Source organism: Hemicordylus capensis, chromosome 6 (genome assembly GCF_027244095.1).
Source record: "Hemicordylus capensis ecotype Gifberg chromosome 6, rHemCap1.1.pri, whole genome shotgun sequence".
Lineage (NCBI taxonomy): Eukaryota > Metazoa > Chordata > Lepidosauria > Squamata > Cordylidae > Hemicordylus > Hemicordylus capensis.
The window spans coordinates 42319909-42342290 of record NC_069662.1 but is presented as its reverse complement, the minus strand read 5'-3'; the positions used below and the strand labels follow the sequence as shown (position 1 = coordinate 42342290).

Genomic DNA, 22382 nt, shown 5'->3' with positions numbered 1-22382 from the left:
CATTCCAAATTCCTACACCTTGAAGCTTATCTGTTTTGGTTTGGTTTTTTTAATGGTAATGTGTGCAAGGTAGCTCCTGTTACTGGTGGCTAACTCCTCAGCTGTGAGAGTTGACATGTTTGCTCCCCAAAGATAATTTCCACCTAGAAAGCTAGCATGTCATGAGGAAGGCTCCAGGCTAGTCTTCCTTGTGACATGTAGTGGTGGTTGTTTTTCTTCTGTGTGCTGGAAGCAACACTGAAACTGTCATACTCCCCCTGAAGCAATATGGTCTTAATCTAGAAAAGCGTTGCCATTTTGATCTGGATCATAGTCTGTTGTAACCCATAAGAATGGGTACTGTGCCTGCACAGGGACCTCATGGCCGAGTGCTCAAGCTCTTCTCAGTGTCTAGACTCTGCCCCTGCATGCTCAGCATGGAAGTATAACAGGTGGGCTGGATGCGCTTTGTCAGTTCCTTTTCGAACGCTGTAGCAATCACACCTCTGGTCGCTCTGGCTCCTCATTGAATTGGTTCTTGTAAAGAGAAGAGAAATCTATTATTTTGTTCCTCTGACCTGGACTCTTTTTTCGACTACTCTTTGGATTATCTGTGTGATAAGGTATTTTAAATGTTGTGGAGAATGTGGGGCCAAGTTGCCTTCCTAGGATAGGCACAATTCCTATCTGATCTGTCTTGGGGAACAAAATAATACTTCAGCATGCAAGCTATGCATGTCTTTTTCTAAACAAACTAGACAAAACCGGGCCTTCAGGTTGTGCAGTATGCTGTATGGAGATGCCCTGAATCCATCAACGCCAGCAACTGAAACCACATCGACGTCAAAGCACTTGGCTTGGGGGTCTGTACAACTGAAACAGTCTAAAACCCTGACCCCAGTGTTCAAGCCTCCGCATGGCTCCCCTCCGAGACAAAATCGGAAGAGACGCATCACGCCGGAAGAGAGAATGGCTACGGCTCTGAAGAAGCACAAACACTGAGATGGGCTTTCGAAGTTGACGCCATCCCTGTCTGGACTCAAGTCAGCTCGTCTGCTCCAACTTCTAGGTTTTCGATGCCGGGGTCATTGGTGTCAAGACCTCTGATTTCCAGCTCCTCATCGAGACCTTCAACACCGACAGCTATGGTTGGGGCTAACTCCCTGAAGCTGCACAATCCGATTATTTCAGCATCGAAGAACGTCACCCCTCGGTACCAAACAACTTCTCTGATGCCCATCTTTATTCTTGAAGGTGAACCTGATGATGTAGAAGGGGGACTGGACCCATCTTCTGTGCATACCTTGCTCTTGATCCTCGACTACAGCAACAGCACACCTTCTACAACCACGTTTAAATGGTTCTTATCGGGTACACCAGCCGAGCAAACAGACGATCAGGACGTGGAGTATGTCCCACTAATCACCCCATGGGGCAAAACCCCTTGTACGTCTAAAGGCTCTTTCAGCAAGCCAGTTACTCGGCGCTGCCCCACCAACTTCGTCATGGCACCAGTGTGATTTCCCTCATCGCTCTCCTACACCAGTTGCTTCATTGTCCAGCAGGTCTATGGGCACCATTTTGTCCGGCCTTCCTTATGATTACCAGGACTACAAGTTTTGGAAAACTCAGAAAGGAGGAGTATCCACTGCTTTTGCTTTGGCTACCAGTTCTCCTAGCCCTTTGCCAGTCCACACCTTGGGGGCTGGAGATGCCCCGATGCTGCATCAAAAGGTGCTTACTATGACCGCTGTATCTCTTACAAATATCTCACCTCTTGTCCTACCTCAGTGCCTACTTTAGTGACCTCATCCACTCAGACTGGCTGAACCACCAAACCGCACAAAGACATTGACTACTACCGAAACTCAGATTGCCCCCACAGCATCGGGCCGCTGGGTGCTCAAGATCATCTCAGTTGGGGTATGCGATAGAGTTCAAAACTGTTCCCTTTTCCTTGGGGATCCAATTGACGAAGGCAGTGCCACCACTGGAGGACAAAGTCAAGGAACTCCTAGAGAAAGCAGCTATTGCCCTGGTGCAGTGGACATGGAGAAGGGACGGATTCTACTCCAGGTACTTGCAAATCTCAAAGAGGGCTGCGGGAATCCGCCCAGTTATGGACCTGCTGCATTATCCTCAAGATACACCTGGCTGGAATGGGAGGACTTTTCACATACCCAAACTGCAAGAACTTCTTAAAAGGCCTAAGGTAACCTGTTAGACGGCCGATCTTCCAATGGAGCGTATTTCTTGTCATTTTGGCCTTGACTCTTGAGCCCTTTGAACCTTTGGGCTCAGCATCACTAAAAATGGTGACTCTAAAGACTGCCTTTCTAGTGGCCGTCACCACAGCATGCAGAGTGAGTGAACTAACTGCACTCAGGATAGATGTTCTTTACATTAAATTTTACCCAGATACGGTGGTCATGGCCCACCTTAAGCAGTGCAGCAGGGAAATGACTTGACTAGCAAGCCAGAGGTTGTTGGTTTGAATCCCCGCTGGTTTGTTTCCAAGACTATGGGAAACACCTATATCGGGTAGCAGCGATATAGGAAGATGTTGAAAGGCATCATTCATTCATTCATTCAATTTCTCATCTCATACTGTGTGGGAGAAGGCAATGGTAAATCCCTCCTGTATTCTACCAAAGACAAGCACAGGGCTCTGTGGGTGCCAGAGTCTAAATCGACTTGATGGCACACTTTACCTTTAAGGTAGTCATGCGTATGGACTATGGCTTTCTCCTGAAAGTTGTCTCAGACTTTCAATTAAACCAGGACATTGTTCTACCCACCTTTTTCAGGACTCCTTCTATGCCTCTAGAAAAGGCTGTGCACATGTTAGATGTTAGAAGGTCTCTTTTATACTATTTGGACAGTACTAAACTATTAGGCTTTCAAAATGCTTGTTTGTTTCTAACAAAGGGAAATCAAAGGGACACTGTTTCTAGGCAATGCCTCGCCCATTGGCTATTAGAACTGATATTGTTAGCCTATAAACCTTAGAAGATTGAGTCCCCAAAATGCATCCGGGCTCATTCCACTAGGGTCTATGTGGCTTCAGCAGCCCATCTGTCTGGAATTTCCTTTAATGACATTTGCAAGGCAGCCACCTAGTCCACAGAGCTGCCTTTTGTGGAGCATTACGCTGTTGACCATCGCTCTGCAGCAGAGGCTGACTTCGGGAGAAGTGTGTTGTGATAGCTACTTCATCCTCCATCTCAAGCAGCTGGCTAAACACCCATTCTTATGGGTTGCAATGGATCATGATCCAGATAAACAGGTTGCTTACATGTAACTATTGATCTGGTAGTGATCCGTTGTAATCCATAAGACGCTCCCAACCATCCCTGCTGCAGTAGCCTCCAAACCTTTTTTATTTTGGAACTCACCTGTTTTCTTCTGCTCATCATGAGGATGATTGTTTCACAGCGGTTGTCTAGGAACTGCCAAAGCAAGTCTAGCCTGCCTTTTATATTTCTACGCTTAGCACATGGGGGCGGAGTCTGGATGCCAAAGAGGAGCTAGAACATTCGGCTGTGAGGTCCCTGAGCAAGCGCAGTACCCATTCTTATGGATTACAATGGGTCACTACCAGATCAATAGTTACCGGTAAGCAACCTGTTTTTCTGTATGTATAAACTGAACCTAAGGTAATTGTATGGTGTGGGAGTTCCTCTAAAATTGCTTGGTAATGAATACAAAACTGGAAGAGGTCAGTTCTTACAGTGGTTTCTGCCCACTCGGTGGCTTCCTACTGCTAGATTTGTTGCATGTTGAGAGTGAGGGACTGCACCAAAGTCTCTTCCTCCTCCCCCTTAAACAAAAACTTTTAATAATCACACAATAACTGAGTGAAAATGAGTCATCCTGAAGTTTAGGCTGCAACACTTGATAGTCTTTTTGTGTGGTGTGTGTGCTGTCATACCACAGTTGGCAGCTTATTTTATTTAGATTATTGTTGCTATGGCTGGTGAAACAGATTGTTCGTTTGTCTTTCAGAGTTGGCTGCTGAAAGACTGTGAGTAAGAAATTAGAAAAGCAAAAATTAGAAACTTACTGAGTCCTTGGTTTGGGTGTGGTGTGGCTTAGTGACTATAGAACACCCAGCTTTAGATCTCTGTGACTCAGAGCAGGTCATACAGCCTGCCTGATCTGTTAGAAGCACCCTCAGTACTTGTGCAGGCGCTCACGCTCTCTCCCCACCCCACCCCCCACTGCTTTCCATTTCAGAGCTAAATCTTTAATGTCTGCATCAGCATTTTCACTTATCTTGGTGAGCAAAAATGCCAGGGCAGATGTAACACTAGCCAGTTGGCTTTGAAATGAAAAGGAATGTGGGGAATAGAAGCAACATGAGCCTGTGGTGTGCCCCAATTTTCCAACATTGGCTGGAGAAAGATTCTTCTCTGCCTCCATTCCCCAGCTATAAAATTAGGGAGAGAATAGTAACCTCACAGTTTTCTAGTGCAATAGGCTGTAAGCAAAATCAGATGTGCCATATAGGTAATGGAGAATATAGCATTTTCTTTACTTGAGGGAGCTGAAGGCCTTACTCCAGTTTTTAATCGGATTCAGTGTAGTTGAAATCTGTGAACTTATGAAAAACCAGTATGCTTCATTTGGTGAGAGCATATTTGTTCCTTTTCTGTTCAAATTGAAGATCTGGTTGCCTTCAAATGTTTGCTCTTACAGTATTCCTTAGTGTGTTCCATTGCATTGTCTTGGTTCACTGCAAAATCTATCAGCAAAATATGGGGTCTTAACTGATAAAATAGATTCAATGCTGCAGCATATGGACTGTCAAATCTCTCGCCTGTGGCTTTGGGCTTTTAGTTTTAGATGTCTAATCTCTTTTTTTTTTCCTTGCCCTAACATCCATTCTATGCAGTATTGGGAGGAGAGTTTCTCAAGTATATGGATGCCTTCAAGCCTTTCCTGAGCATTGGGTTGAAAAACTATGCTGAATACCAGGTAAGGACCTCTTGATTCGTAAAGCGTTTTGGCTTTGAAGTTTCACATGGCATAGGAAGCTGTCTTCTACTGAGTCAGACCGCTTGGTCCATCTAACTCAGTATTGTGTATCCTGATGGGCAGTGTGTGTCCAGTGTTTCAGACAGCGATCTTTCCCAACCCTACGTGGAGATGCCAGAAATTAAACTGGAGATCTGAATGCAAAACAGATCCTCTTGCCTTATTTCCAAATAGAGCATCTCTTATACGTTAACCTTTTCCCACAGTTGACCTGAAATGTTGTGGTTAAGATTGCACAGGTCTCGGGTCTGAGGTGGGTTGGAAAGGTGGGGTTGGGTTTTTTTGTGGGGGGGGGGTTGGGGGGGTACCATGCTATTAGGTGGTATTCTCAAGATCTGCAAAAGATGATCAGAAATGAATTTACCTTAGACAAGATAGAAGTTGAGACGGTTGTTCAAAGAACTTGTAAATTATTGAACTCAACAATAAACAAAGGTTACCCTGTTAACAGTGATTCCCTGCAATGTTAAATAACAGAGCCTGAGACTGTAAATAATTGAGAAGTCTTTCTCTCTTGAACTGTCTTGGAATGCTCCTCACCAATATTTTAAAGTGACAAGGGCATTGCAGTATGATTCACTTGAGCATCACTTGTTATGGGTGATAAATGTAGGTTAGCAGAGGTGCAGAATTTTTGGTGGCGGGATAAGAAAAAAGTGGCTTGGTCTTGCCTTGGCTACCAGGGCCACAGACTGCAGAACAGTGACAATATCAGAAGGCTGTGCACACACAAATGGAATAGTGCCTAGACGACAGCTGTGGATACAAATGGGGAATACCTATTGGGAAAGCCAAGAGCCAGTGGTTGCTATTTTACACATAGAATTCTTCCAAGAACCTGAGACTGCTGTCCAATCAGAAGAACCACATGAAATTGAGTGTTTATCCAAATTAAAAACTGAGGAGATGATGATGATGATGATGATGATTATGATGATACAAACTTGGCTTTAAAAGCATTCCGGTGTTCCGCATGGAAGGCAGAGGGATCAGACTAGTTGTGTCTGAATGGTCTGAGAAGTGCACTATACAGGGTGTGAGGATTAATGCATCTAAATCCAGGAGACTAGGCAGTGCCTGAGTTTCTGAAAGGGAGGGATAATTTAGAAACCTCCTACCTGTAGAGAATTTCATAATATAAAGATGACCTTGCTGGGATACTCATTCTCAGTTGATTGGATTGTCGTTTCCTTAGTACTGTAAGCAAATAATAGCAGAATAGAAGAAAAAGAAATAGAAAAAATCACAAAATACAAAGATCTACAAATTGAAATTGAAAGGCTGTGGCAGAAAAAGACCAAAATAATCCCAGTCATAATTGGCGCCCTAGGCGCAGTTCCAAAAGACCTTGAAGAGCACCTCAACACCATAGGGGTCACAGAAATCACCATCAGCCAATTACAAAAAGCAGCTTTATTGGGAACAGCCTATATTCTGCGACGATATCTATAACAATTGACAATAAAATTCAGCCAACCCAGATCCTTGGGAAGGACTCAATGTCTGGATAAAACAAACCAGTCAATAACACCTGTCTGACTGTGTAAACAAGAAATAATAATAATTACTATTATTTAATAATAATAATAATAACTTTATTTGTTAGCCACCCCATAAAAAATTGTTCTCTGTGCGGCTCACTACAGAGGATTACAACATACAATAAAAACACGTAACACATTAAATTATAACAGACAAAAAAGAAAATACAATACAAATCATTCATTAGTATTCTTTTCAGTTGTTTGGTGTTGACTGTTGAGGGGACACTACCATGTTTAGCAATGAGTTATCACTAAACCATCAGGAAGCTGAGTTCCATATGCTGATTATTCCCAGTAGGCAGAACTAGTTTGTTTCCCTTGTTACTCCTTGTGACACTCCAAATGGTTACCAAAAGCTGTGACTCTTCCAAGTACGTCACATTTGAGCTATTGCCTGTCATCCTGGCTTTATATAGAGTTTTAATAGATGTAATGATCCGTACTAGAGGGGGGTGGAAAGTGACTCATGGGTTGGATGTGTGTATAAGTTCTTGTGTTCCTTTTTACAGGTCTGTCTGTCTTCAGTGGGCTTAGTGGGTGACTTATGCCGGGCTCTGCAGTCCAACATCCTGCCTTTCTGTGATGAAGTTATGCAGCTCCTCTTGGAAAACTTGGGGGTGAGTGCTTCTTGATAGCTCACTATTTGAGCAGGGAAGCTGACAAATGAAAGCTGAGTAAAAATTTCACATGCATTTTTGTGTCTGAAAAATAAACCCTAATGTGTGAGACCTATAGGTACAAATTTAGCAGATACGATGGCTGGGTTTTTAGCAAAGTGGGGTAAGTAGTATAAATATTAGCTGCATGGTGTGGGATTTTAGAGAGACATTCTTTTCTCCTCCACTCCCACCCCTTTTCACTGGAAGCAGACTAATAGTCTGTGTGGGTCAAATGTCACAGCTTTTTACATAAAAATTGAAAACTTGCTCTCCAGTGATGGACAGTGTTGCAGTCACTAGGGACACAGCTCTTATATTGCCAAAATTGAGAAAGCAAACAGCAATATGTGAGAATAAAGCTTGTGCTATTGCTATGAGCATTAACTGGGCCTTTGCTCTTTGTTGTTGGCTAAATCTATGTGGAAATATTTCTGCTGCTTGATAAACGTAAAATACATTAATCTAGCCCACAAAAAAAACTTTGCTTCCTTGCCTACTTGGGCACTATGTAGTTCGATCCAGCTAACCATAGGTGAATGACAAACAGCAAAACTAATTCTAGTGATGTTGGGGGCAGCCTCGGAAGACTTTGGTTCAAATCCCTCTTCAGATAGAGTTCATTGGGTGACCTTGGGTTAGTTGCTTTCTACAGCCTAAGCCACCTTACAAAGTTGTTAGAATAAAATGGGATAACCCCTGAGCTGCTTAGAGAGAGGGTAAGACACATCCAATATATATTTAACCTTTTATGGTGTGAATGTTCAAGGTTAAGTACAGTACATATGCTGTGAAAAATGTGGTGTGTGTGTTTTTTCCCCAGAATGAAAATGTGCATCGGTCTGTAAAGCCCCAGATTCTCTCAGTGTTTGGAGACATTGCTCTTGCAATTGGAGGGGAATTTAAAAAATACTTAGAGGTTGTACTAACTACCCTACAACAAGCTTCTCAAGCCCAGGTTGATAAGGTAAAGGCAGGACACTTAGGTGGCTGTGTAGAACTTTGCTGGGGTAGTCACTCCAAATTCCAAAAGAGCTTCCATTGAATATTGTTTTCTGCCCTTTGCCCTCTAGTCTGATTATGACATGGTGGATTACCTGAATGAATTGCGAGAGGGCTGTTTGGAAGCATATACAGGCATCATCCAGGGACTGAAAGGAGATCAAGAGAATGTGCATCGTGAGTATTCCTTTAAGGTTTTACAATATGGTCTTTAATTACTACAGTTAAATAATGTCCTTTGGAAGGGTAAGGATAGGGGGTGAAGGTGTTCAACTCGGGTCTTTTAAACAGCCCTAATCTCAGCAGGTGGTGCACTACAGCTGTCCTTCTGACTTTGAGTTGCATTGGGGGGCAAGGGGGAATAGCTCAGTGGTAGAACACGTGCTTTGCCTGTAGAAGGCCTCTGGCTCAATCCATGGCACCTCCAAGGAGATTTGGGAAACACTGCCTGAAATCCTGGAGAGCTGCTGCCAATCAGAGTAGCCAGTGCTAAGCTAGATGGATCAGTAGTTTGGTAGAAGGCAATTTTCTGTGTTCATATTCCTATGTTCCGCTTTGCTCTGAGGCAGTCTTTCAAAGGCTCACAGTAGGTTGCAATATATTACATGCTCATTATTGCTCCTCCTGAGTGCAGGGTGTTGAATATGCTGAGGATGGAGAGCAGAGTCATTTTACATTCACTTGTATCCATGTTCCATGAGAGCCAGCGTGGTATAGTGGTAAGACTGCCATGATACTTGCTGGGTGACTCTGGGTCAGTCACTTCTCTTTCAGCCTAACCTGCTTCACAGGGTTGTTGTGAGGAGAAACTTAACTATGTACACCACTCTAGGTTCCTTGGAGGAAGAGCGGAATATAAATGTATAAATAAATAAATAAATAAATAAATAAATAAATAAAAAATGTTCCAGAGTCATCAAATGGCCTTAGGCGATCTCTCTTCGCTTGCGTTGAAATGGTTTATTCTAGGGGTTCCTTGTGAAGCCCTTTCACTTTTTAAAATGGAAATATTATAGTTGAGGGATGGGACAGCCCCATCCTGGGGCAGTCATCAGTTGTCCCTACACTGACTGCTCCATTTTTTGCTTCAATGCATTTTCACACATATGGTTCTCTGCTGTAGGATGAGGACATCTCTGAGTGGGTTATCCTTCCAACATGCTCCTAGGCAGGACTATGCAAATTAGGTAAAAACAAAGTCTATAAGAGCCCGAGAAAGATGACTCTCTCCCAGTTCTTTTAGTCTTGGGGTTGCTCCAGACAGACTACTTCTCTTTGACTGTGCATTTTTTCTGTCTTTATCTTTTACTCATTACCCTTTTCACCTACATCCCTTTGTTTTGGGCTACTTGTTCTCTTACAGCTTCATTTCCCACCTTGCTTTTCTCTGCTTTCTCCTTTCCTTGTCCTCCTTCCATGGAACTCTCGGGCAAACTGAGGAACATTTTAGTTTCTAGAGGACAGAACCCTTCAGCAGTTCCAGGAGGCACCAGATCCCCAGGATTGCCCACAGCCCCGTGGGACACCAGCACTCATAGGAACATAGGAAACTGCCATATACTGAGTCAGACCATTGGTCTATCTAGCTCAGTATTGTCTTCACAGACTGGCAGCGGCTTCTCCAAGGTTGCAGGCAGGAATCTCTCTCAGCCCTATCTTGGAGAAGCCAGGGAGGGAACTTGAAACCTTCTGCTCTTCCCAGAGCGGCTTTATCCTCTGAGGGGAATATCTTGCAGTGCTCACACATCAAGTCTCCCATTCATATGCAACCAGGGCAAACCCTGCTTAGCTATGGGGACAAGTCATGCTTGCTACCACAAGACCAGCACTCCTTCCTTAGCAAGGCAGCAAACAGTGGAGGAGGATTCTTCAGGTCTCCCGCTGCCAGGCTGAGAGACCTTATTCATAAAGCAGAGTTGCAACCCTCCCCTGAGGCGGAACCCACCCCCACCCACACATCTAAAGGTGTGCTTGTGTTTCCAAAACCAAAAGCTAGATATTTTATGTTGCTTTTCCCAGAACCTTTTATGGAGGCTCTAAGACAGGAGTGGAAGATGCCCACTTCAAATAGAAAATCACTTGCGGTGGCTAATAAATCTTACACATTTCAACAGGATGCCTCAGCCCTCCTCAAGATACGCCACCACCAAAGCCCCGGTGATTGCTCTCCCATCGGGTTCTCCTACCAAGAGATGGAGAAATTACACTGAAAGACGCAGTTGACAAAAGGCTTGAGACCACCCTTTGTCACTCTTGAGGCTTCTTCACTGGCAATACGTCATTCTGCTGCATCTTCCTTGCTGACCAGAGCCTCCATTCTGTGGCTGGATTACCTACTCCATGATCTTCCTGCTGACCTGAACTGCCTCAAACAAACCTTACGTAAAGATCCTGAAAGCTCAGCCATTTGTAGCTGATGGCACATGGGACAATATCTGCTTCGCCTCCCGCTCATATGCCTCTGCAGTGGAATGTCTTAACCTGTAGTTGAAGCATTGGCAGGTTGATGCTAATTTACAAGCAAACCTGGCCTCTGTCCCATACAATGGCTGTAAACTCTTTGGGGAGGAGACACTGAAAAATATCCTTGTGGTGACAAAGGACAAGCGCTGAGCCATAACCTACACACTTTGCAAGCAGGAAAGGCCAATGCCAAGAAAGCAATTTCAGTCCTTTAGTTTGTTCAGATCACCTTTTCAACCACGAGACAGGGATTTCGGGTCCTAATGCCCATTCTGGAACTGCCCACATACTTCCAACAAGCCCTTCAACCAGCTGCGTCAGGCCTTCAGCAACCCACCCAGACCCACAAAGAACAATCTTGACTCCCAGCCTCCAGCCCTGGGGAGACACCTTTCGGCTCACATCCACGCTTGGAAACTCACCACAACTGACTAGTAGGTTCTAACCCCCATTGCAGAAGGATACAAGCTAGAATTAGATGCTGTGCTTCGCAACCAGTTTCTCCCTACTCCAGTCTCTCGTTCGCATTCTAAACACTCAGGCCCACTAACCACAGTTCACCATCTTCTGGAAACAGGTGTTATCAAGTTCAAGTTCTTTAATGTTACAGCCACAAGCCAAAACAAAAGAAAAAGGTTACAATTATATAACAGTAGATTGTGTATATAATTAAAACAGGTTAGAATTAAAATTAGTTAAAATTTTTAACAAAATCGGAAACATAGTGATAATAAAAATGAAAACAATAAAATGTCCTTATTAACCATCCAGTGACGTACATTTATGGCAGCAGCACAGAATTTAGCCACATTAGATGTAATTAAACACTCTAAGTCCAAAAGCAACAAGGAACAATAAAATTGCTCCTGTCGACTGGGGAATTTACAAAGCAAAGGTGTGATGAAAGATTCCCGAATATCCTTAAAGAACAGACAGAATAATAACACATGTTATCGAAGTACCAACATCACAGCAGGCTTATCTTGTTCATGGTCCCCAAAAGAACAGGTCACCGAGGGCAATTCTGGACCTCAGATTCCTCAACCAGTGGGTCAAGTGGAGGAAGTTGACTTTGGGCAATTGCAAAATCCCTCCAACATCAAGACTACATGGATGCAATAGACCTAATAGAGGCCTACTTACATGTACCTGTACACCACTCCAGCCGTCGGCTGCTACACTTCAAATATACTGGGGTACACTACCAGTACAAAGCACTCCCATTTGGGATGTCTTTGGTGCCACACATATTTACAAAAATTCTGGCACCATTGTGGCACACCTACAGCCAAGGGGTATACAGATCTTTGCATTTCTGGAAGATCACCTGCTGATATACCCAACACTACAGTCAGCACAGGCAGATCTCTGGATCACCATACAGATCTTGACCAACCACGGGTTTCTAATCAACACAGCAAAGAGCCGCCACCTTGTCTCGCAAAAAATTCTACATCTCAGGGTGCTTATCAATACACAGGCTGACAGACTATATTTTCAGAGCACCTGAAAACACTGCAGAACTCAGCAGCCTCAGTGATCTCCCAGATGGTGGTCCCTCTACTTTCACTAGCATGTCTCCTGGGTCTCATATTGTGACCTTGGATTCCGTCCCTTGGGCACGCTTCTGCATGCAGCCTCTACAGTGGTTACTGCTTCCACATCAACTTTCCATTGCCAGGAAGGTCAAGAAAAGTGTGCTACTACCACACCTAGTGATCATCTCCCTCAGATGGTGGACCTCTCCTCAGCACCTGTCCAGGGGTAAACAGTTTCTGGATCTGCCAAAAACCGTAGTCACCACAGATGCCAGCAGACTAGTCTGGGGCCCCCACTGCCTTCAATTCTCTGCTCAGGGGAAATGAACAGCTCAGGAATCATCCCACAGCATCAATTGGCTGGAGCGCCAAGTGGTCCAGCTAGCCCTCCAGCATTTCCAGCACCTACTAGCACGCCAACATGTTCTGTTGCAAGCTGATAACACCACTTCAAAAGCTCATGCCAAATGCCAGGGGGGCACCAGGTCCAAGTCCCTCCATGCAGAAGCTGCTGTTCTACTTCAGTGGGTGAAGGTTCACCTGGAATCTCTCATGGCCCACCATATCTAGGAAGATCTTCACTCTCAGCTGCAAGGAGGTCCTCCCAGGAAAGGGATCTCTCAATCCCAAGATGTTGCAAAAATCACTCACAAGTTTGGGAGCCCTCAAGTGGACCTGTATTGCGACAATACCAAACTTGTACTCTTCTTCTTGAGGATCCTCTGCAGAGCAGTGGAAGCAGTAGAAGCAGTAGATGCACTGTCAGCTCCATGGCACCACAAACTGCTTTATGTCTTTCCTCCAAAAAGGTACTCTCATCCTCAGGAAGATCCGCCTTTCTCGGGCCCAAGTGATACAAATTGCCCCATTCTGGCCACAAAGGCCATGGTTCACAGACTATTCAACTTGAAGTGGTGGAACCATAATCTCTCCAGATCTCCTTCAGCAGGTCCCCGCATGACACCAAGATCCAGTGTGGTTAATTCTAGCCTCTTGGAAACTGAACAGAGATTGCTGAAGTGGCATGGTTACTTCACCAGTGTCCTGAACACCCTCCTTACGTCCGTGACATGCTTCTACAAATAGAATCTATCAGTACACTTGGAGAGCTTTCCTCTGATGGTCCGCCAGACACTCCATTCCTTGAAGCTCGTCCTCCATGAAACATCTCCAGTTGCTCCAGGACGGCCTAGATAAGGGGCTGAAGGCAAACACTTTGAAGCATCAGACAGCATCCCTTGTGGGCCACTTCTGCAATCTCTCTCACCTAAGAGTCTATACTTTCTTTCTTTCTCTCTCTCTCTCTCTCTCTCTCTCTCTCGTTTCCTTTAAAGAGCCGCATTGCTATCTCCACCCATGGTTAATTGCTTTCCTTCATGGAACCTTCACATGGTCTTACGAACCCATCTGCAGCATTCCTCTTTTAATTCTATTATTTAAGTTGGTTTTCTTGATGTCGATTACTTCAGCTTGCTGGGTGTCAGAACTTCACAAATCTCCATGTGTCTTCTTTGCTGACTCTGTCCATCTGATTCTTCGTCCTTCCACCAATCACAAGATATCATATTCCCATCCTTCTGCCCCAAGAAGGCGAGGCATAAGTTGGACGTCCGCAGATGTCTGAAAGCCTATATGCAACGCACAGAAAACTTCAAATCTTCAGAATTGCTTTTTGTTTTGTTCCTCTCAGTCTCCATGTACAAGAAAGTATCCTCCGCTTTCTTCACTAGATGGATCAGAGCCTGCATCACTCTCACATACGATTCATGGAACCTTTCCTTTCTCATGTGTATCTTGGCTCATTCCACCAGAGCAGCGCCGACCTTGGCAGTTTTCTCCACGAACACTCCAATTCAACAAATATGCAGAGCAGCCACCTGGAAAACTCAATCGACATTCACCAGGCATTACAAAATTAATCCACACACTCAGCACAAGCTTGCTTCAGCAGGCAGGTGCTGCAGCAAGTTCTTCCCCCAGAGTAGTCAAGGCTGTCCTACCCAGGGCATTGTACAGGGCTGTGGTATGTCCCACTCAGATGTCTTCACCCAGCAGCAGAGAACAGAGCATTGTTTACTTAGCTTGACTTACGGCTTCTTGCTGCTGGATTTGAGAACATCTTGGCCCACCTAGTCTACGTTTTCGCCTACTCCTGGGAATGACAGTGGCAGCACTCCTCTTCTTTACTTCTTCTGCCATTTTTCCTGCGATAACTTCCTACATATTCTGAATACACATATGTATTTTTATTCATGTTTCTTCTTTCACTTCTTGACCTAGAAGAACTGGGAGGGGTCATCCTTCCTGAGCTCTTATAGGCTTTGTTTTTACCTAATTTGCATAGTCCTGCCTAGGGGCATGTGGGAAGGATAACCCACTCAGAGATGTCATCAAATCCAGCAGCAAGAAGCCACCTTCACGGTAAGTAACCAATGCTCTGTTTTCAAAAGAAAACAACTTGTATGTTAGCTAACATGTTGACAACCCTGAGTACCTACAGATGCTGCCATGTATACATAGTGTCATAATGAGAGCCAGCAGCTTGACGAAAAGGAGAGGGGTGTAGAGGTGATGGCAGAAGCTTTGTGGACCTGATTTAGACTTCAGCAATCTGTCATAGAACAGGTTGTGAAAAGGAATGCTTGGCTGCAGTGTGTATCTCAGATGTGTAGAGGTTAAGTGGTTGACTTCTGAATTGGGACTTCCTTGCTTCAAAACTTTCCTTTGCCATGAACTTACTGGGTGACATTAGGCAAGTTTTTTGGCCTCAGCCCCCCAGCTGCAATATAGAGACAGTGTTTACAAGATTATTAGGTTTGCACAAGATAATGCAAGTGAAATGCTTTGCATACTCAAAAAGCGTTACACCAATACTAAGAATTTTGTAATGTCACCAAGCAGGAAATAAGTACACAGTCAGTCTATTAAAACTAAATGGTGCTTCTTTTTCAGCGGACGTGATGCTGGTGCAACCCAGAGTAGAATTCATCTTGTCTTTCATAGACCATGTTGCTGCAGATGAGGATCATACTGATGGGGTCGTAGCCTGTGCAGCTGGTCTGATAGGGTAAATGCTAAAGACTACTTTGTGGGATGGGTGGTGCTGCGCTGCGCTGATATTTTACCTCTTATCTACACTTGAAATGGCTCCCAATAGAAGGGGGGGGGGCTTATCTTAAAGACCACTCAACAAAAACAAAGATTCATGTGCATAGAGCTCTACAGGTAGCTCATTCCAAAACCATGGAACAATTACAGAAAGAGCCTTGCTCACAGCTTTTGTGACTTTGGGCCATCCTTGCAGAACTGAATCGGGGAGGGAAGAAGTATTAAGGTGCAACTCCCAGGCCTCATAAAAAGTGAGTTAAAGTCAAAACCAGTGCCTTTTGAATTTGAACCCAAAGCTAGTTGAGACTGCAACAGGACCAGTTCAGTCTGTTCCTGCCTCCCCTGAGGCCATGGCAAGTCCAGTCCCATGTAGGGCATTCTGTAGTCAGACCTTGTGGTTAGGGACTACAAGGATCTTCCCTAAGTTTAGGCACTTAATAGGAAGGTTACTGTTTTTGCTCTTGTTTCTCACAGGGATTTGTGCACAGCATTTGGAAAAGATGTCCTCAAGTTGGTAGAAGCTAGGCCCATGATACATGAATTGCTAACTGAAGGAAGGAGGTCAAAGACGAACAAAACAAAAACCCTTGCTACCTGGGCCACTAAAGAGCTGAGAAAACTGAAGAATCAAGCTTGGTAAGGAGGCTGCCATTTCCCTTCAAGACAGCTGAGTTTCTCTTATGTAACTTATATTGGATCTGGTGATGGCAGTTCAGGAAATCTAGTGTTAATCTCAAATCTCAAGTTCTGAGTCAAGATCTTTTCTCGGCCATAAAAAAATGTAGGCATTGGTCTCATGGCTTCTTTCATATGGCCCTTTCCTTTATTGTCCACCTATTTCAAATCTCTTACTTCCCCCTTACCCCTGATCTTCCCAGTACTTACTAGAAAAATCCATCATCCTGGAAAACTTGCAGAATAAACTAAGCAAGCTAAGCAAATTGTCTCATTTAGAGGTGCTTAGTCCTGAATACCCAACTCTGCCCATAATCATGCAGTTGATGAAGCTTGGTGGAAGATGGTGTGGTTGTAGTGCAGTATAGCTTACAAGTTCCTTAGTTCAGATCTTAGGATCTGTGAACTAGGCAGATTTTTGAACTCTGATCTGGGAATCCTAGGATTCCTTGGAAGCCTGTTGAGGTTCAGTGAGATCAGTAATGGCAGAAAACCTTGAAAGAGAGGTTGCCCATTGTTAATTACTTTCTGGTACAATGTAAAGCCTGGGGGAGGTGGGGTGTCCTGAGTGCACTCCTAATTCACACAAGGCAACAATAATGCCCAGCAGAACAGGTGCAGAAATAGAGGGCAAAGGCAAATTGATGTGATGTGTGTAAATTTAAAAACCTATTGTCAAAAATTTGCTTGAAATGATCTTGTATGTTGTTAAAGGGCCTGTTTTTGTTCTTGGTGGGTTTGTTCGTTTGTTTTTCGTCTTTCAGCAATTTGACCCTGCCCCCTCACCACTTCCTGTTTCTTCTTATAGATCTGTTACTATCGGGATGACACCTGAGACCCCCACTGGAAATCTCCAAACTATTGAGAAAAAAAAACCCAACCCGGAAGTGAGGAGTATGCACGGATGCTGAGTGTTTGGGAATGAGAGGATGAGTGAGTGAGAGGCTTAAACACACCACGGTGAAAATCCAGCCACAACAAAAGGCAGCAGCGCTGTTAATGGAGCTAATCACTGACTTGCGTAGCAGAAAAACCTTGTCATCGCTTGCCTCCAGGAAGTGGAAAACTGATTGATTTCTATACTTCAATGCAGTCTCTTCCGACAGAGACGAGGACTAACTTCTGTGTCTTTTGGCCAGTGAAGAGGGAGATGAATTGGTCTGGGAGATGAAAGCTAGCTTCAGGTTCAATTTGAGTGCTCATATAAAGGTCTGGCTTTCGTTGCTAGAGAGAAAGGAGGAGGTAGGATCCCCAGCCTGCCTGATGTCACCTTTTGGAGGTTGGGGAGGGGAGTTTTTGGCCGCACAGTGCTGTCAGTGCACGAGAGAAACGGGAAGGGTGAAGGATTTTCTTTCCAGAGTGAGTGTGTGTGAATGAGGCGGTATCTACATTCTCAACTTTAAGTCATTGCAGTTAATCTTTCCCAAAAAGAAATACTGAAGAGGTTAGGAGTTGCATTTCATAAACTAACAAGTTCAATCTACTTGAAGCAGCAGCAGAAGAATAAGAGAGTTTATGGGGGGTGGGGGGGGAAGAAGTTGCTCTGTATAGGGCTTCTTTAGGGAATCGCTGGTGGGATGTTCAGAGCTCCCGTCGTGACACTTTTTTCACGATCTTGTTTCATTAAAAAGCGCCTTTCCTTCCTTAATTTTGTTCAACTGTGAATGTAGAAACCTGGGGGGTGGGGAGGGTGTCCCAAAAAAGGGTCTCGCGTTAAGGAGAGAGATTAGGATTGTTTCTCCAAATGGGATACGAGGCTTTAAAATAAAAAATGACTATGCGTAGATTTGGCAACAAAATAAACGCAAAGGGAAAAAGCCCCTCTCTTGGCGTGAACTAAGCAGCCTGAACCACACACAAAACTGTGCCAAAGAGTTAAAAAGGAAACAAGGAAACAAAACTTCAGGAAATATTTTGGATTGAAAAAATGAGGTTGAAATTCAAATGTTCAAACAAAGCAAAAAAGATAAAAATACGATTTGGAAACCGCTTGGCCTATTTGTTCTCTTTATTTGATTCTGATACGGTATTAGTCTTGCTGCACTTCAAAAAGGAAAAATTTATATAAATATATATATATATACTGACTTGAGCTTACACAGGATGGCACTTGTAAAAGGTTATATTTTTCCACTGCAGTTGAAGATTAATAAAATGGTGTCAAACATTCCCCCAGTACTACTTTTTTTTTCCTATTGGTCTTTCCAGTAAACAGGGAATCCATTTTTTTTAACAATACAATAAAATAAAATACAGCAGTTGTATGGACAGCTGTGTACTAGGGTCTTTAGTGTGCCTCTTAAACCCATATAGCTGCATAACGTTTTAAAGCAATCCTTTAAATTTCTTATAGTTGATGGGGAGAGGCAGCAGTTCTGTTCAGGATTCCTGAGAGGGTAAGATGCATATACGTCTAACTATTCAGCTATTGATGCTTGAGGCTTTTGAAAGATGGGCACTTTCAAGCTTGCCTTGTCAGGTAGGAATCCTAATACCTTACAAGAAGCATCATTTTTTAAAAAAGGAACCACTCTCATCCCTTCTCTGCCTCCTCCCTTTCCCAGGCTCGTCGTGGGACCCTCTTCAGTTGCCCATCCTCATTGGAAAGCAAGCATGCTAGTTTCTTGTACAGGGTATCTGACGTGTGCCTTTCAGTGCCAGGTTCAGAATTGCAGCCCCAAGTGCCGACTTCTTGAACCAGTGTACAAAAAAAAAAAAAAAAAAGACCTGGTGGCTAAGCAGGAAGCTCCAGCATGAGTCTGAAAGATTGGCTTTATACAAACCTGGGTCCACCTTTCTTAATGCCTTTTTTCTTTGGGGTGAGGTTTTCTTTGAAAGACACCCACAAAACGAAAGCCATTCCTGAATTGGGGAGAGGGGTGTGTAAAGGGGAGATCTGATCATTCCTCAGTGCTGCTAAACTCTGTCCAGTGTTGGCTGTTCAGCTGTAGGCTGCAGGCGAATAAAGTACACTGAGTTAGTAGTGGAAACCAAACACTGTGTCAATTTTTTTTATTCTCTCCAATCAGTGCTTTATTTCTAAAGCAGCAGAAGCTGGGGTGACAACTAACCTCTTAGAAGATCTTGCTGCTTATCATAGGTATGTGGAGGCTATGCAGTGGTGAGATTGGGGCACCCTGCACATGCTCAAGAGATGATCTGCCATATAAGCCCTGCTGCCATACTTTATACTCCTACATATTCTTTGCCTTGGTTCCACAGCAAACTGCTATATTTAAACATGGTCGCCCCTCCAAGTCCTCTCCCCTAGTTTTGGGGAGTGGCAATAAAATATGAGGAGGTTTTGATGTCAATGCTCCAAATTGAAAGTGAACACATTTTTCCACTCCTGGTTGGAAAACCAGCCCCACTGTGTCTGTAGTTGTAGATACAAGGGGGATAGGTATGTGGTCTTGAGCAGGCATGCACAACTTGTGACCTTTTAAGCTGAATACAGCCAAACCAGGTGTGTAGCTACACTTAAATGTGGGGGGGGGGGGAGAAAATGTCCCCAGCTGTGTGACAGTTTGCTCTTTGCTGCCCTGCTCATGCCTCTCCAAAGGAGGGAGCCAGGGGCCTATCTTTGTGTTTTGTCCCAGGGCCCACTCCAACTTGGCTACATCTCTGATCCAGACAATTATAAATAGTGTCTGGCTTTGGTTGCAGACTGCACAGGTCAGAAGAAGAGCTCTGATGATCAAGCCAAGGCCTGTCCAGTCCAGTCCAGCATCCTGTTTACTACAATGTTCAACTAGATGCCTCTGGGAAGCCCAAAAGCAGGAGATGAAAGCATGCTCCTGTTCTTGCCATTTCTTCCCTGCAACCTGTTCAGAAGCACTACTGCCACTTAGTCTGGAGGTACCATATGGAAAGAACAGTCATTTATAGTCCTAGAAAATTGTCCAGTACTGTTTTAAAGCCACCGCCTAACCTACTACTTGTTCCTATTTCTTGTGCCAGCAAATTCCATAATTGTGCTGCATGAAGAAGTATTTCCTCTTTGCCTGTCCTAAATCTCCTGTCAGTCAGTTTAATGGGGTGACCCCTGGTTCTAGCGATGGTGTGAGAAAGGAAGAAACAGTTCTCCTTATCTGCTTTTTCCACACAATGCATAATTTTATTAACCAAAACATAGCATTTCCTCCCAAGGAACATACTTTAGACCCTTGGTCATTTTGATTGTCCCCTTTTGCACTTATTCCAGAGTATCCTTTTTTATTTCTGGTGCAATTCTCTTCAGAAGCTTGTGGAACATAATAATGTGCATGATTTGTTTACACAGTTCACACACTTGCATAGATCTCTTAAATGCAAGCTTCTTACTTGTGAGTGGGTTGAAAAAGCTTCCAAATATATTTCTGAAACTTGCCTGAGCCTGTATGCTGCATTCACAGAAGGAATCCAGCCTCCTTATTGTTCCTGGTGGGAAGCCCCTTCAAAGCTTGGCAGAAGTTGCCTGCAAGCTTTTTGCATTCTCTGGCCATAAGATTTAGAAAACCATTTGGTACATTAAAAAGCCAGCTTTTTCTGATAATCTTAAAGGCTCTTGTTTTATGGTGTCAGCATGACCTTGTGGCTTTCTAGTAGAGTAAAAAGGCCTGCACCAATTCACGAGCAAACAAATGAGCTTATTGAAATTACTATTAGCATATGTGCAAGACTTTCTCAATGTAATTGGCTAAGAGAATGCTAGTTGTGTATTTCCTGAGGAAGAATGTTGCTGGTGGGCTCAGTCCAGAGCATAGACTCTTGTCACTGCATTAGTATACAGCTACATCCAGCAAGCTTTTAATCTCACTTTGCCAATCTACCACCACCACCACCTGACTTTAGTGGTCACAGGGCTCTGAAGTGTGGTCATCTTGGTATCTTGTAACACACAGTTCCTGAATGCATGTGCTGGGGATGGAGCTACAAGCTTAGGTCTTTTCTGTCAGGCAGTTCTCAAATTTGAATCCTCAGCTGTGGGACTACAACTCCCATCATCCAAAGCCAACATACAGGGACCCAAGTGTGAGAAACCCTGATGCAGGGCTTATGAATTGTGCTAGGGCTTAACCTAGCATCGGAAACAAAATTAGATGAGTGTTTGTGCCAGTGCAGAGTGTCTTTCAGTCCTCGCTATGTTCCCCTCCAGTCCAAGAACTGAGCAGTGGGACACAGATTCCAGGTAAGTTTGAGCCTTAGTAGTATCTTTTTTTAGAAATAGCAATGATGGCTTCCATTCCTGTTTCATGCCTTCCTCTTTCAACAGAGCACCACTTATCCTGCTCCACCAAACAAATCTATGTATATTTCAATGTTTTAATGCTGTGTTGTGAGTTGCCTAGAAAACAATTTGTTACGAAGCGGCTTACAAAGTTGATAATTGTTTTCTGCAGCCTATGGAGTTTGGATCTATCAACTATATTTTGTGCAAGTAAAAAATGGATTCTAACCCACAAAAACATAGGCCACAAATGTTACTTTGTGCATAAGAACAGCTTGTTGCTTTCTTGCCTTAGAGTTTCTTAGATACTTCTGGGGTTTATAAAACTAGGTTTTATGACCTTGAAATCACTAAGCCTTTTAATGCAGAGCTCTTTTAGTATAGGAAATCTATAGCTGTGTTTTGTAAGGAACTTAATTCTCTTCCCTACTGCTGGAGATCTTCAGGTAGTCCATTGAGGAAGGCTTGTTAATCAGAAATACAATTTTTCAATCTATATTTTATTTACTATGTTTTCTTGTCCTTATAGGAGCTCTGCGTAGCAGTCATGTGGTGGTGGTGTGTGTTTGTTTTTATGACAGTCCTATGAGGTAGCTTATGTTGCAAAATAATTACTGGTCCAAGGTCACCCAGTAGAACTAATGCACTGAGGAGGATTCAAAATTTGGTCTCAGTTCAGTGCTCTATTCTCTAAATGAGTGATCTTCACTATTTTTCAAGCAGGAGCCATTTCAGTGCAGAAATAAAAGGGGGGGATCTCCAGTGCAAAAGCCACTTCCCATTGTACTGACCTCTGTGCATTTGCTATGTTTTTTCCAACACCAGGGAAGTGCAGTACTGTGCAGTGGGAGAAGGTGCCTCTGCACAGTGCTGGGGTGGGGAGAGGAAGTGTGGCATATTCTGTTTTGGCCAAAGCTTTGTACAGGCCTAATAAACAGTTTGTCAAGGAGCTGCCCTTAGGGTCTGTGGGAGCCACCACTGTCTCCCAGTGAGGAATACTGCACTAGATCATGTTTATTCTCATTAGGGGTCCTTCAGAAAAGTATTTGAGAGGGGTGTTGGAAGTTGGCAAGGAAAAAGGCTGCTATTGCTGTAGGTAAATAATTAGGCCAAAACCATCTTTATTACGGTCATAGACCAGCATAAAGTATAAAGGGTGATCACATACTAA

General features: G+C 43.9%; 1 protein-coding gene across 1 annotated transcript in view; it reads left to right on the top strand.

Annotated features, from left to right (window-relative positions):
• The window catches only part of KPNB1 (karyopherin subunit beta 1), an 88235-nt gene extending 70064 nt beyond the window's left edge, over positions 1–18171 (top strand). The window contains exons 16-22 of the mRNA XM_053262238.1: positions 4874–4956; positions 7070–7177; positions 8040–8183; positions 8290–8395; positions 15172–15286; positions 15802–15963; positions 16811–18171. Coding sequence (XP_053118213.1) covers positions 4874–4956; positions 7070–7177; positions 8040–8183; positions 8290–8395; positions 15172–15286; positions 15802–15963; position 16811 — 719 coding nt within the window. The 3' untranslated portion in view covers positions 16812–18171. The remainder of the gene's footprint in view (positions 1–4873; positions 4957–7069; positions 7178–8039; positions 8184–8289; positions 8396–15171; positions 15287–15801; positions 15964–16810) is intronic.
• The last annotated feature ends 4211 nt before the right edge of the window (positions 18172–22382 follow it).